At 41.1% G+C, this 14106-nt stretch overlaps 1 protein-coding gene and 1 long non-coding RNA gene across 4 annotated transcripts in view; one reads left to right on the plus strand and one right to left on the minus strand.

The window, feature by feature from the left end:
* Positions 1–29: 29 nt before the first annotated feature.
* On the plus strand, positions 30–3226 carry LOC135420656 (uncharacterized). Its single transcript, XR_010433655.1, has 2 exons — positions 30–134; positions 722–3226. It is a non-coding gene; the product is annotated as an uncharacterized LOC135420656 (long non-coding RNA).
* The window catches only part of RORA (RAR related orphan receptor A), a 396584-nt gene continuing 384686 nt past the window's right edge, over positions 2209–14106 (minus strand). For all 3 annotated transcript variants that reach the window (XM_064668337.1, XM_064668334.1, XM_064668335.1), the window contains 2 exons: positions 13637–13749; positions 2209–12362 (listed from right to left, as the gene is read on the minus strand). In XM_064668337.1, coding sequence (XP_064524407.1) covers positions 12198–12362; positions 13637–13749 — 278 coding nt within the window. In that variant the 3' untranslated portion in view covers positions 2209–12197. The remainder of the gene's footprint in view (positions 12363–13636; positions 13750–14106) is intronic.

The following is a 14106-nucleotide window of genomic DNA, read 5'->3' on the forward strand; positions in this document are numbered from 1 at the left end:
CCAGCCAATGGGAGCGCGGGCGGCAGTAGCCGCCTCAGGGCGCGGCCGCCATGTTACGGCGGGCGGGGCCGTGAGGGCGCGGCGGACTCGTCGGCGGGTCCCTGAGCGGCACGTCCCGCCCCGGGTGTGCAGAGGTGGGGCTTTGAGCAGCCGTGTGTGCCCTGAGCAGGGGGCGGGTATCCCGGGCGGCACCGGTGGCCGCCCAGTCCGTCCCTCAGGGGTTGGGGTCATCTATGAGGGCTGAGGTGCCCCGTTCCTCAGCTTCGCTCCTCTCTCGGCCGTCCAGTTTCCCTGGATCACTTCTTGTTTGTTATCTCGTGGGCAGAGCCACAAAAGTGTTGGGTTTTTTGGTTGTTTTATTTATTTATTTATTTTTGTCCTGATGATCAGACTTCCCGGGGTGGTAAAATATGGAATTCGGGTATTGTCAGAACCCATAGGTTTGGGTGATGAAAACTCGTTTGCCTGCAATGCTACAACAAAAAGGTGACCCGTCATTGCTCCACAGGTGGGGAAATGAAGGGCAGTGAGGATGGCACATGGAGCAGTCAGTGTCCCCCTGGTGTCCTGTGACTAAAGCTGGGCTAATACATGGGAATACAGAGATGATTCAGAATGATTTCCAAACCCACCAACAAGGGGGGGGGTCTTCAGCTTCCTCGCAGATCACTTTTAAGGACATTGATTTTAATTCTGCCCTCTCTCCATTCGTGTATCTCAGAGGAGCAGGAAGGTTTCCTGTCCCTGCTGGACCCATCCAGAGCCCAGTGGTGGAGCCTCCGAGGAGAGATCTCACTGCCCAGCCCAGGTATGGCAACAGTGACACAGCTCAATGACAAGGAGGCTTATCTTGGTGAATGTGGCAGGTTAAATCCTACTTCAGACTGCATCTCTAAAACCTGCAGTGTCTGTTTTCTGGTGTGGTTTTTTGTTTGTTTTTGTTTTGGTTTTTTTTTTTATAAAATGGTGCTACTTCCTACAGGTGATCTTTTTCCTTCCATGGCATAAACATAAACATCAGGAAACATGTTTCCACTGTGAGAGTGACAAACACTGGCACAGGCTGCCCCAGGAGGCTGTGGAGTCACCATCCTTGGAGACACTCTCAAAAGCTGGGTGTGGTTGTGGGCAACCAGCTCTTGGTGGCCCTGCCCGTGACCTCTGGAAGGCCCTGCCTCCCTCAACAGTTCTGTGGTTCTGCGAAATAATCAGGGATCAAACCCACCACCTCCAAATGTACAGCTTAGCCTTCATTATGGGCAAGGACAGGAGTCCTCAGTTTGTCTCTAACTTCAGAAAACCTCCTGTGTTTTATATTTAACTTACATGGTTCTTTCTATAGTTGCTGCCTAACCTCTATCTTGCTGGTTAGGAACTCTCCTGTGACTGGAAAGATTGCACAGCAATCACGTCCTGAGGATGAGAAAGTTAAATCTGGGGTTTCAGTGTCTTTGCTGCAGACATGGAGCTGCTGCAGAACAAATGGCACTGCCCAGTGCTGCAGTTCTGAGAGTTACCACTTCCACTCCTTTTTTTGTGGAGCTGATCTGCAGGTGAAGCTGCTCCCAGATCCAGTGCTTAAAGGTGAATGCTAGTGTCTATTCCTGGGTCATGGTCAGGCATATAAATCCTGAGCTGTTCAAAGCTCTGGCAGCACTGAGGCATTTCTGAGGAGCTGCACAAGGAGAAGTTCACATGCCCCAAGACCAAGCATGCTGCTGGCACAGTCAGGTGCTCCCAAGGTGAGCACAGCAGAGGGGAGTTGCAACTTTGATTTTTGATGCCTAAATTGTATTAAAACTTCAATTTTGATACCCAAATCCTCATTTAGATCTATCCCAAAGTGGTAATTCCACCGGGAAGGTCCCTGGGAGGGCTTCGTGGCAGATTTCTTGTGTTTGGCACTTGGTGCAGTGAACTGTGATTTCAAACATGAAGACCCCTACAAGGAGAGGGAAGGTAGGTTAATCCACATCCATTCTGAGAAGGTTTAAAGCTCTTGTTGGCCAAAAGGGGAGCTTAAAAGGTATTCAGGAGTCATCCTGTTTCCCTGCTGACATGCAATGTGATGTTTGTGTGAAAACAGCTCTGACACATGGGCTTGGAAGCATAGCCTGGTTTTGTATCAGTGCATTCCTTAAGGAATAAACCTACTAACCACAACTCAGAAAAACAAGCAAGATGCTACTGACAAAAAGTTAAGACAGATTTTTCCATTAGAAGCTGAAGTTTTATTACAGGATAACAGTACATAAAGCACATCTAAAATCGATGTGTTCAATGCACTTAATAAAGGTAATGTAATATTAAAGGTACAGTTTCTAAGTACAATATAACAACATTCATATTAGAATGAAAATTGGAGTATTTAAAAGACAACATTAAATCTCTTATTTTTACAGTCATATTTACAAAATGAATCAAAATACTTTTTTCGGGACCGAGTAAAATAACAAACTCGAATATAAGCAGGCTATTGTAGGGGTGAGCTGGAAAGGTCCATGAGGGGGACAAGTGAAGTGACTGGGTAAAGATCATTAGCAAAGGTTTAGTACAATACCACTTTAGTATTCCTCTTGATGGCTTACACTTTATTGTGGCTAGAAAAGGAATTTATACATACTGTACACATAACAGACAGCACATATTTACATGTACAGTATCATTGCATTTCAACCTGTGTGTATTTACAGAAATCTGAGCGTTTCACTCAGGGAGGTTTTTTAAGTCTGTGTGCTTAATCTTCAATCTGATGTGTGTTTGTAATCAGCATTGATTCTGGCGTTGGTACACTGAATATTTAGTAAAGAGGGAGGAGAAATGTTAACCAAATGGTTTTGCATAAATATATCAAACTGTTCAAACAATGGGGGAACGTGTTCCTGGCATTACCTGTAGGTTGGAACATACAGATTTAAGAGTAGTCCTTTTCTCTTTCAAAATATCAAAAGGTGACTCAAATCAACAAGGGAAAATAAAATTGTCATGGCTTATATTTAAATAAGATTGTAGCTTCAAGAGGTTTTTATAATTGTCCTGATAGTGTTTGCAGTTAAACATTCCACTTATGAAAATATACCCACGGTGCAGTAAAGTTTGTATTTGTTTTTAGGTCAACAGTATGTTTGCTGTTTAAAAAAAATTATTTATATATATATATTCCTTGGATTGAGGGTATAAAAGCAGTGCATGGAAGCCAAGAACCATGGCTTTAAAATTCACTACCTTCTATTATCAAAAAGTGCAGTAAACAGAAACATTGTTATTAATAAATTGCTCAAAAATCTTTGCTAAAGATCTTATAAATTCAGTAATATTACAGAAAAATTCTAATAAATATTTAAAAGGTTAATTACCTCCTTAGTTAGATATTTGATATCCATCAGTTTTTAAGAATGAACATGAAAACAATATCTAGAATGAAGGGAACAGGGGACAGGAGTACTTTGAAGGGTACATGGCTACGTAAATTAAGGTATACATGAAAAAAGAAAAACAAAACCCCCATACCTGACAAAACGTTGCAAATTCCACTTCTTAATGAACTTTAGTTGCTACTGGCTGTCCCTGGATATGTGTGCCTGGTTCTAAAGCATATCCAAGGAGGGAACTGAGCCAACCATCCCTCTGGAGGAGTTCCAGAACATTCCTCTTTACAGCTCAGTGCAGGCCCGGCCCGGGCACAGCCCCCCGGGTGTTCAGATGCCATCCCCAGGGAGCAGGGAGGAGGCACCTGGCACAGAACAGCTGCACCCTTCATGCAACAGCCACAGAACCACCTCCCTCAGCCAGCACGCTGGAACTGCTTTGTACTGGCACATGAGATGTTTCTCTTGGGTTTGATACAATACAGGCAGACTGTTTTAGTAACCAAAAGGATAACAAGCTGGACAGAACATTTTTAATAACGTTAATAATTAATAATGTTAATAATGTAGAAAAAAATTCTACATTTGATATCAAGTATCTGTACCGGTGAAGTAATTTTCTCCTTATTAAATATACTATAGAATAATTTATATAATGACACTATGCATTTAAAGAGAAAACCATGTCCCAAATCTTGTACTCTGATACAGGTACTTGTTGGGCATATGTTGGTGTATATATATATATACACAAATATATATATTTATATATAGTTATACTCAGTGAAATTAACAAGACCCAAAGGTGGTATTGTCTAGGAATAAAAGGGGTTTGTTTTTGTTCACAAAAGTAACTTATCTAGCACCACACATCAGAAAAACACAAAAATAGCACACTCTAGTTCTAAACAGCTATGTCTAAAATAGATTATATAGTAAAACAGATATTATACAGCATAATGTGGTATTTGATAAACAGATAAATATTTGCACTGTGTAGGCTGTTTATAGTATAACTTTATCTATACAGAATGAAAGCAAAAAGTTAACTGTATAGAGGTGAGCAGAACAACATTAAATATTATGACTCCAAAGCAGAGACAAAGTTAGAGTTGAAAGAATAGAGCAAGATAAAATGTTTACAGGCCATTACAAGTCCTTAAATTAGTAGTAAAATAAGGAATCAGTTGCTCAAGTTTAAGAAAGCAGTAAACAAGAGATTGCATTTACATGCAGATGTCTAAAACTTGTATTTCTTTTAAATCTATGCACAAAAAGTCATTTGTTTTTATTGCTTGACATTCAGTTATGGCTAGAGTATTTTTAACCTTTTTTTTGTACTTTGGAAACAAGAATATTGTTAAAGGTGCCATAAAAATGGACAACATTGAAAACAGTTTGCAAATAAACCACCTAACACTGCAGTTCTTTATACATTTTAAAAAGCCTTGTCTGGGGTTTGTCATATGTTAAATATATTTAATCTGGGAAAATACATTGTAGCTTGAAGCCTCCCATTGGCCCAAACATCCAATACAAAAACACTTCTCCAGAAAAGGAGCAGGCAGACAATACAGTTACATAGAAAGAAGCAGCCAGTTAATGTCCTAATACTTCAAACATTGACCACTGTTCTGGGACTTGTTCGAAATCAGTGTAGAAATGAGGAACGTTTTGGATTTCCAGAGGTGTACAGTACGTTTGCCTTTTTGTGAACTACAATTCACTGTATTGCTTATGAATCCTCTGCCTTAGCAGAGATGAGATTACAGATTGCAAGTTCCTGTAAGGGCTGTGCATCCACACCGACTCTCTGGGGGTAACCCGGGCTAGTGTTTCTCAAAGCGAAAGTCACAACTCGTCACTGAGCGCTGCCGGAGCGTTCAGACCGCTCTCAGAGCCCGTGTGAGGCGAACGCTGCTCGGGGTGGGAGCGGAGCGGGGCTCCAGCGCGCCCAGCGTTGTGCTGGCACAGGGCACACGCTGCCCAGGGAGCTGGAGGTGCAGCTCAGCCCCACACCGGGCAGCCGCAGGAGCTGCCTGGGGGCTGCGGGCGTTTGGAGCAGCCCAGAGGTCCCAGGAACAGCAGCTGCTCGGCTCCCTCAGCGAGGAGGCTGCCACTAATCACAGCTCGGTCACATCCCCCCCGGCAAAAGGGGCTCATCCAACACAGAGAGAACACAGCCCCGGAGATCGTGCTTTCAGAACCCCTGAGAAACACCACCACGGGAGAACAAGTACACACGGGACATGGGAACACCGAGAACAGGCACGTGGTAACAAAGGGTGATGGCACACATCAAGTTGGACAACTTGATCGTGAAGCTCAGCTTGAAGAAGTGATGAGATGATGAGGGAAGACATACAAGTGAATCTTGTGGCAGAAGAAGTGAACCCATGAGTATTGATCTGAAGCCTTTATCATGTTTTGTTTCTTATTTGGATAGCCTACTTATTGCTATAAAGTTATTGCTATATTCTACCAATGATAAAGGCAAAAAAAATACAAACAGCAACATTACATATGGAAAAGGTAGAATACAGCTTCTGTTTTGATGTTAAAATTCTATTTAGTACCTGAATGAAGTTCCAAAGATAGACTGTATATTCTCCTAAATGTTACACATTTCCCCCCCAAGTCCAGTGACTGAGCATTATGTAGCGAGCCATTATCACAGTACTAGAGTTAAAGCACATACTGCAAGGATTTTTAAATAAATACTCCTTTACATCTGAAAACTTTGCTTTTTGTTGTTGTATTTGGTATCTGTATGCATGTGCCCTCATTTCCACCAAATGATTTACTGACAGGAATATTTAAACAAAAAGAAAATAGGAGGCTCATATTCAAATATATTAATGGATGAAACTTTTAAAGTAATAAATATTAGTATTAATTATGAAAAAATAATTCTAATAGTTATATTTCTCCAGCTAGGGAAAATAAAGGTGTTCTGTGCAATCTGAATCACTAGCACAGGTAGAATTTCATACACTGAATACTCAAGAGAAAATTGCTTATTATTTTTGGATATTGTATAGTAAATACTGTTTCTGACATTTACATTAATAGGGTTATCTACATTGGGGAGTTTAGGAATGCCTAGGGAAAAAAAATACACATTGTTTGCACAGCTTATCCTGTGTAACCTGTTCAGTTCATCCACTACAGACTGGGGACTGTCTATGCCAATCCAAAAAAAGATACTGTAGTGTTTGGCTCATCCCATTGCACAGTTAAACATCTGATCGATTGTCCATTCTAATTGATGTGCAAGTCTGGAAAGAACAGGGTCTATTCTGATCAGCAGCAGGAATTCTCTGCTGGGGCTGCCCAGCACACCACTGATCAGGAGGTCAGTCTGGCTCAGCCCTGCTCTGCCTGGGAAGGCCATTCCAGGCTCAACTGCCTGGCAGCTGGAGAAGCCACTTTCCCTGTGTCCTAAGCAATCTAAAGTAAACAGCTGGAAGCCAAATACCCGTGAAAAACCCTCAAAAATGCTGGAAAACTGGTGCTTTCTGCAAGCAGACAGGTTTGATGGAGAAAGTCACTCTCTTCCCAGCATAACCAAAGGCTTGAAGTCTTGCTCCCTTTGTTCGTAGTTTGTCCCTGCTTTTGTGAAGCCACAACACCCAGCTCCTGGGGCCAGGCTTCCAGCAGCCTCCAGCCTGGCACTGGGCACTCCCCAGGCACTGCCCAACCCCTGGAACGGCTGTGTTTGCTGTACTAGACATGACAATGTCTTCAGCCTCAGTGCTCCTCTCCACTCAGGTCTTTTGCTTTACCATGAAACATCTGCGACAACGCCAGACAACGTCTGAAGTGCTGTTCCTGTATTCCTGCAGATCTGTGTCCCTTTCTGTGTGACTTCACTGCTGCCACCTAACCATGACCTTTTCATTCCTAATGTACTACCAGCCACTGACCTGTTTTCTTTGACAACTTAAATACTGAAAAGCCATTTCCTGTTGCAGAACACTGAATTTCAGCTGGAAAAATAGTCCTATCGTTATAAAAACATCCAGAGGGTACTGAAATTAATTTCAATCATTTATTTAGTAGGTCAGCATTTATTTCCTAAAACATAACTGCGAAGCCTTTGCACTGTTTGGAGTTTTGTCTCGAACAAAATCGCGACCAAAAAGCAGCTGTGCTGCAAAAGTGAGTCAGAGAACGAGGCACACACGTTTAGCTAACAAAAATATCCAGTTCTCCTGTGCCTGGGGGGAGGGGGAAGGGAAGAAATACAAGCAGATTTTTTAAAAAGCAATTTGTTCCACCAGCAGTACTGGCCACCCTGTTGAAGAGTTTTAGAAGATCCCTGAGCACATTAGTTTCTGCCTCATAACCCCAGCTCCAAAATGATAGGGCTTCTCTTGTTGGAAACGAGATGGATTGTCATTCACAGTTAAGTCAATCATAAGGTGCTTATCTATTTACCCTTTTTTTCACCAATCAGCACAAAGAACTGTCAGAAAATAACTTTTATTTTTCTTTTTTAAATAATAAAAGGGCACAAAATTTAAACAATCAATGTTTTGTGACAGTGGTTTAGGATTATTATCTGGCTGCCCCTCAACAACAGACAAGTGATTCAATCGACATTCCTTAGCAAAAAAAAAAAAAAAAAAGAAAAAGAAAAAAAGGAAAGAAAAGAAAAAAGGCAAAAAAAAGAAAAATCCTGTACAAATATGTATTTTTCCCTGAGGGATCAAGGTTACACCCGCAAGTGCTCTATGTACATATTGCACTGTAGAGGAATGAAGAACATGTGCAAAAAAAGCAACAATGATTGAAGCTTACTAATCAAACCTTTTAATCATGACTGCTATGTCATCTTGCATTTTGGAATGTCGGAACACAGCTATTCCTTTAATCTAAAATGTAAAAACAACAAAAAAAAAGGAAAGAAAAAGAAAAACACACCTCTACTATGGCACATTCAATGAAATAAAAAGTTTTCCAAAGACAAATAGACAAATTCCATCAAGAAAATAATACAAAGTTCGTTCGTTTGTGTTTTTTTTGTTTTTTAGAAAAATTACATTACTTTCTTTCATTGTTTCACATTACAAAATCTTTTTTTTTTAATGTTTACACAAATCACATTTTATTGCAGGAATATTTCAAGTGCCATCAAACATTTATAGAAGGGTTAAAAAAATAGAAGTCTCTCTAAAGTGGTCCAGACAAGGCTTTGTATAGAATAAATCTTTTTTCCACCTTCTATTTTTGACTTAAGTATTTTGAATACATTTTCTTTATTCATTGACACTGAACAGCCTAGAAGCAGCCACTCACACGGACCCACACAAACACTCGTGTGCTCACACAATGGACTCTCTCACACACACACAGGTGCACATACACAGATATCTTGGTATCCAGACTAAGAGAAGCTAATAAAGAACAACCAAACTTAAAAACAGCCTCCCTTTTTTACCTAATCCCATAGTTTTTCAATGTCAATCAGTGCTGGAGGGGATGACGCACATTAGGGTGGTTCCAATGACAGGACAGTGTCTCCTTCTAGAAAGCCAGAAAACATCTCCATGGATAGATATAACCCAATGGAAACATCTGTGCAGACTCTGAGGACCAGGTCATAAACCCTAATATATTCCTTTCTCTTGGCTATCCTAGTGTTTTATTTGTAGTGAACTGGGCAGATTATGAAAATACTCATGAATATCCACTGACCTCAAGTATGTTTTTAACTGAGTATCTGTTTGAGCATCTGACCCCAGCCCCAGTCCCAGAGGTTGGGCAGAAGTGTTTCCTCTGCTCTGCTGGTTCTGGCAGGGCCATCCCTGACCAGCCACCCCAGTGTTAGCCGGTGTCCCCTTCCATAAAAGCCTCCTTGGCAGATCTCATCAGTACCTCTGCCAGGCTGCAGCCCTTTCTTCCCCTCTCCATGGAGAGCAAAACAAGAATTACACTCTTTTGCCCAGTGGCTGTTCCCTGGGATCAGGAAAGCAGAGTTACCTGGGGGGTGTGCACAGCCTGATTTAAGGGGCCAGCACAGGAGCTCCCACCAACAAAAATGACAGCCCTTTCTGGCCTGGAAGATCACTGTCAGCTAAGGCCCTGTCCGAAACCTTTTATAGTTATGTACTGTATTAGTAAATGCTCCAAAAATGGTGTTGTCAATGACTTAGGAGTGTAAATATGCCAAACTAGATTCCAAACAAAACCACTGGCACTGAGGTGCCTGGTAAAGTACTATTATTCATCAGGAAAAGGTAAGAAAAAGGATGTGACTGAAAATTAATCCCCATATATTTTACCTGGTAGTCTACATATTGTCACAAGCAGGAGTTGTATTTTGCTCTCTAAAAACGTACAGGTCTTACTTCAGTACTCATTAGTTGACACTGAGATTAAGTTTAGTTGATCTTTACAGGACTAGCACCTAAGGCTGGTCACATTCAGAAAACATTTGTTAGTTAAAAGGGTTGCTTCAAAAATAGGAGCAGACATTAGAATGCAAGTACCATATCGTGCCAGTTACTCCAGTAAAGTAAACAATGATTCCAGATGTGTTCCAGTGGGATGGGGAGGGCACATGCTGGGCTGAGCCCCCTGTCCAGGAGCAGCAGGATGGAGCAGCAAAAGACAACTCTGGGGGCTTTTCCCAGGAGCCCTCTCCTGACTCCATCCCAGTGCTCCCAGGGCTGCAGGTGCTGCCCTCCCACACTCGGGGTCACTGCTCTGGGGAGGGAAGTGATGCTCCCCTCCCCCCCTCCAAACCCTGGAGAGCAGTGACAGCTCTGAGCCTCCCTGATGGGAACACTGGAACACTTCAGGAGGTGTCACAGCTAAATGTCTCAAACTGACCCCAAACACGTTCAAACCACAGAATAAACCTGTATTTTGCTAATCATAATCCACTGACCCCATTCTCCTTTTTAAAATCCTTAGGCTTCAGTGTGCTTCTACTCACGTGTTACTTCTCAACAACTGTAACGTACGTGAGATTGTTGACCCTTGGAAACTAAAGCACATTCTGTCTCATTCCTTTTCCTTTTTTGAAGTTCCCAGCTTTTTCTTTTGTACTTTATCAGAAACTTCCTTTGTGCAGGCCCACAGGGCATCCAGTTATGCATCTCCATCTCATCCAAACCCAATTACACATCTCTGGCTCAAACAGCCACAGTTCAGTTTGTAATGTTGTTTACTGTGAATCTGCCTCCTTCAGCACTGGGTTTGCTGCCAGATTTGCTCAGAGACAGAATTCTTCCTGGAGGGAATGTAATTAATAAGACTGCAAGATTCAGCTTATTGGTTGGTTCTGCAGTACAGGAGTCAGAATTACAGAATGCAGATTTATGATATTAATGATTTCCAGGCATTATACAGAGTAGAACCAATGCTTTCTAGCAACAGTGTTGCCTTTACTTTGTTAGTCCCCATTTGCTAAACTTTAAAGTGCTTCTTTCTAAACAAGGAGAGCAATGGACTTCTCTGATCAGCTCCCTGGAACTGAACTGCTGGATGCTGGAAGAACAGGGGTCAGGGTCTCATCTCCCTGCAGTCAAACCCCTTCTGGGTTTGCTGGGCTCACGTTTGAGTCTGAAGGCATTGTTTACCATATGGAGTACAAAAGTATGGAATATTATGTATAAAAATTACTTTTCCACATACATGTCATACACACATACTTTTACTGTAGATACAGACTTGAGTATCTTCAAACCTGGATTTATGGTGGGCAGAAATACACCATTTAACAGCCTGATTTTCAGAGGTGATACAGCTCATTTGGAAATGAGCTGTAATTGCTTAGTTTGACAGTGAAACTCAGCACCTTTGACAATGAGGCTTTTGACTTGTGCACTTAAATTTGAATTTAGGCATGTAATTTTAAACATCCAGGTTTGAAAGATTTAAAAATAAAAGTACCTTTGAATTTAACATCTGGAAAGATTATTTTTATGTAGAAAATTGTCATTATTTTCAACTCTTTAAAAAAATCTGTAACCATTTCAGGATATGACCAGCCTCTCTTTAAAAGTAACATGGAAAACAGCAGCATAAATACCTCCCAATGTACCAGTACCTGCCAAACCTTTTTCAGTTAAACTTGAATTTCTGGTGCACATGCAACACAACAATGAACACGCTAGCATTTAATTTAAAGAAAAAGGTGCAAAATGAAAGTGCCTTATCAATTCAACGAGAAAAGCTATACCAGTAACTACATTTTATATTAATTAAAACAATATATAAACAATATCTCTTTTGCTATATATAGTCTTCATGCCCATTTACCCTGTAATATATTATAATGCTATTGTTGCTATTGCTATGGACCCTTTTCATGCCGTTCTGTCTACTGGCAAACAGTGGTAGGTGAAAAAAAATCGTCCTTCATGAAACAATGAGCAAGTTGTGCAAACTGATGCTGAAATCTCTGCACCTCACACCAGTCGCTGATTATTGGGTGGACTCTGTTCTGATCAACAAATTGATTGTTCTGTCAAAAGTCTGGGCAGTGAACTACAGGAGAAAACAACCTTCTGACATTAGTACCCTCAGTCTGTGTAAACAGAGGTCAAGGATTGAGAAGCTGAGACAGAAAAAGGGTCCATATTTGTAGGCATAATGGAAATCATATGCATGAGAAAAACAAGTTCAACTTTGTGTCATTGTTTCCCATCCTTCGCCTGACCCCGACCGCCAAGAGATGTGCAGTGTGTTGGCTCCCTAGGTCTGTGCAGGGCCATATAAAGTGTCTTGGGTTTCTTTCTTTTTTTTTTTCCTTTTTTTTCCTTTCTTTTGTTTTAATGTTTGTACTTCAGACATTCTAGAAGTGCTTAGGTGATACGTTTACCCATCAATTTGCATTGCTGGCTCAAACTCTGAAGTGAACAACTCCTTGTAAAGTGGAGGAAAATGAAGTCGCACAATGTCTGGGTATATTGCTTTAAATGCCATAAGCTTTTCTGTATGTCGTCCACACAGTGCTCTTAAAGTAGACACTTTGCATATTAACTGTAAAGAAATGAACAAAGTCATATGGTCATACATGGAACCAGCCCTCCCGATCCTGCTGCAAGGATTACACTCTCCCAAACACAGCTGTTCAGATTGTGACATTTCAGGTGCACAGCCAGGGGGGTGTGTTAAAGGTATTGATGTAATGGACTCCCAGCTCTTTGTGAAATAATCTTTAAGTTCCTAGGAAAATGTGTCATTAGGTTTCCTCACTGGATTGATACAGAATTTCAGAGCTGGATCTTCATTCATGCAACTAAATCATACTCGTGGAAAAAGGCAGCCCAACTGCTTTTAAACCCACTGTGAGTATTATGGAGGGAACTTGGACTTATAGATTGGACTTATGGAGGGAACTTGGACAAATAGATTGGACTTATTTAACTTAAGCCAAATAAGGTGAAAAATAAGTACTTCAAAAATATCACAAAAATATCAGCTACTGAGTAAAGGATTTGTATCAAAGCACATGGAAGAAACTTCCTTCCAACAAAGGCATCCAAAGTATACACCGAGAAAAGAAGTCCATGAGCCAGGATTTGAAATGAAGAAAATCCACAAAGGCTGGGCTGGACCCTCCTGCTTTTATTGTAATGAATTCTGTGGTGGGAAACTAAGCAGAAGCTTTCTGGCTGTGCAGAGTTGTATAAGGAACTACCTCTGTCAGGAAGGGCTTATTTTTCCTCAGTTCTCCAGATTTACTTCTTGTAACATCACACCACTTCTTGTAACATAACACCACTTTTTCTTTTCTGAAAAATGATGTGAAGATACTTTAGATGAACATAATAGTGTGTGGGGTCTCTTTTCCCCAGGTTTCAGGATTTGGAAGAACTGAGAAAAAGGCTGTGTGGGGAACTTCTCATGGAAGTCTGAAAAACAAGTTTGGTTTGGGTATTGCATGTAATAAAAACTTAATTGTCATGCAGGCAGAGATCCCACAAGGATTAAGGCTGCATGTTGGAGAACTGAAATAGTATTGTGTGGCAGAAAAGTCTTGTAGGAGAACTAGGATAAAAAACTTCATCACTTTTCATGAAGTTCCACATCAAAATCCTTCCTTTCAGACCACTATCAACCCTGTTCCCAAGCACGTCATCATTTCACCTCTTGTGGTTTTCAGTAAATAGTTCCAGCTAAGCACCTTGATTTTGAACAAGGAATTCTGGGTTTATAAATAACAACTTAACTGCGTCAAAGCTTTTACACCTTAATCAGGACAGTGTTCCTAAGAAAGCATATTTTCAGTCATGGCCCAGTGTGACTCTTACCTTTGTTAGAATCCCATCCTCTCGGTGGTTCTTTTGTAGGACATGCTGAAGTGCCAGCTGGATCTTCTGTTGGAGCTTTTCAATCTTCACTTTCTCCTGAAGCCATGAGCGATCTGAACATAAATGGAGTTAACATCTCTAGTGCTGCACAGGGCTCACAGAGCACCAGGAACCACTCTGACAGAGTCATCCTTCCTGTTTGCAACCTGCCCTCCATTTTACATACTCTCATATAGAAAATGAGTTTCAAAATCAACAGGTTTTGGAGCACAATTATTACGTTCAATTAAATTACTTATATAAAGCCCTTAATTAGAAGAATGCGATTAATCTGAGAATGATTTATTACTCGTTTGCTAAAAAGGTCTGTAAAATGCAGGCTATTTACAAAATGAAGCTACTAACTTTTCACTGCAAAATGAACAGATCATATAATGAAAGAGTAGTTGGAGTGGATCTTGCAAAGATCT

This window comes from Pseudopipra pipra, chromosome 12 (assembly GCF_036250125.1).
Source record: "Pseudopipra pipra isolate bDixPip1 chromosome 12, bDixPip1.hap1, whole genome shotgun sequence".
Classification (NCBI taxonomy): domain Eukaryota; kingdom Metazoa; phylum Chordata; class Aves; order Passeriformes; family Pipridae; genus Pseudopipra; species Pseudopipra pipra.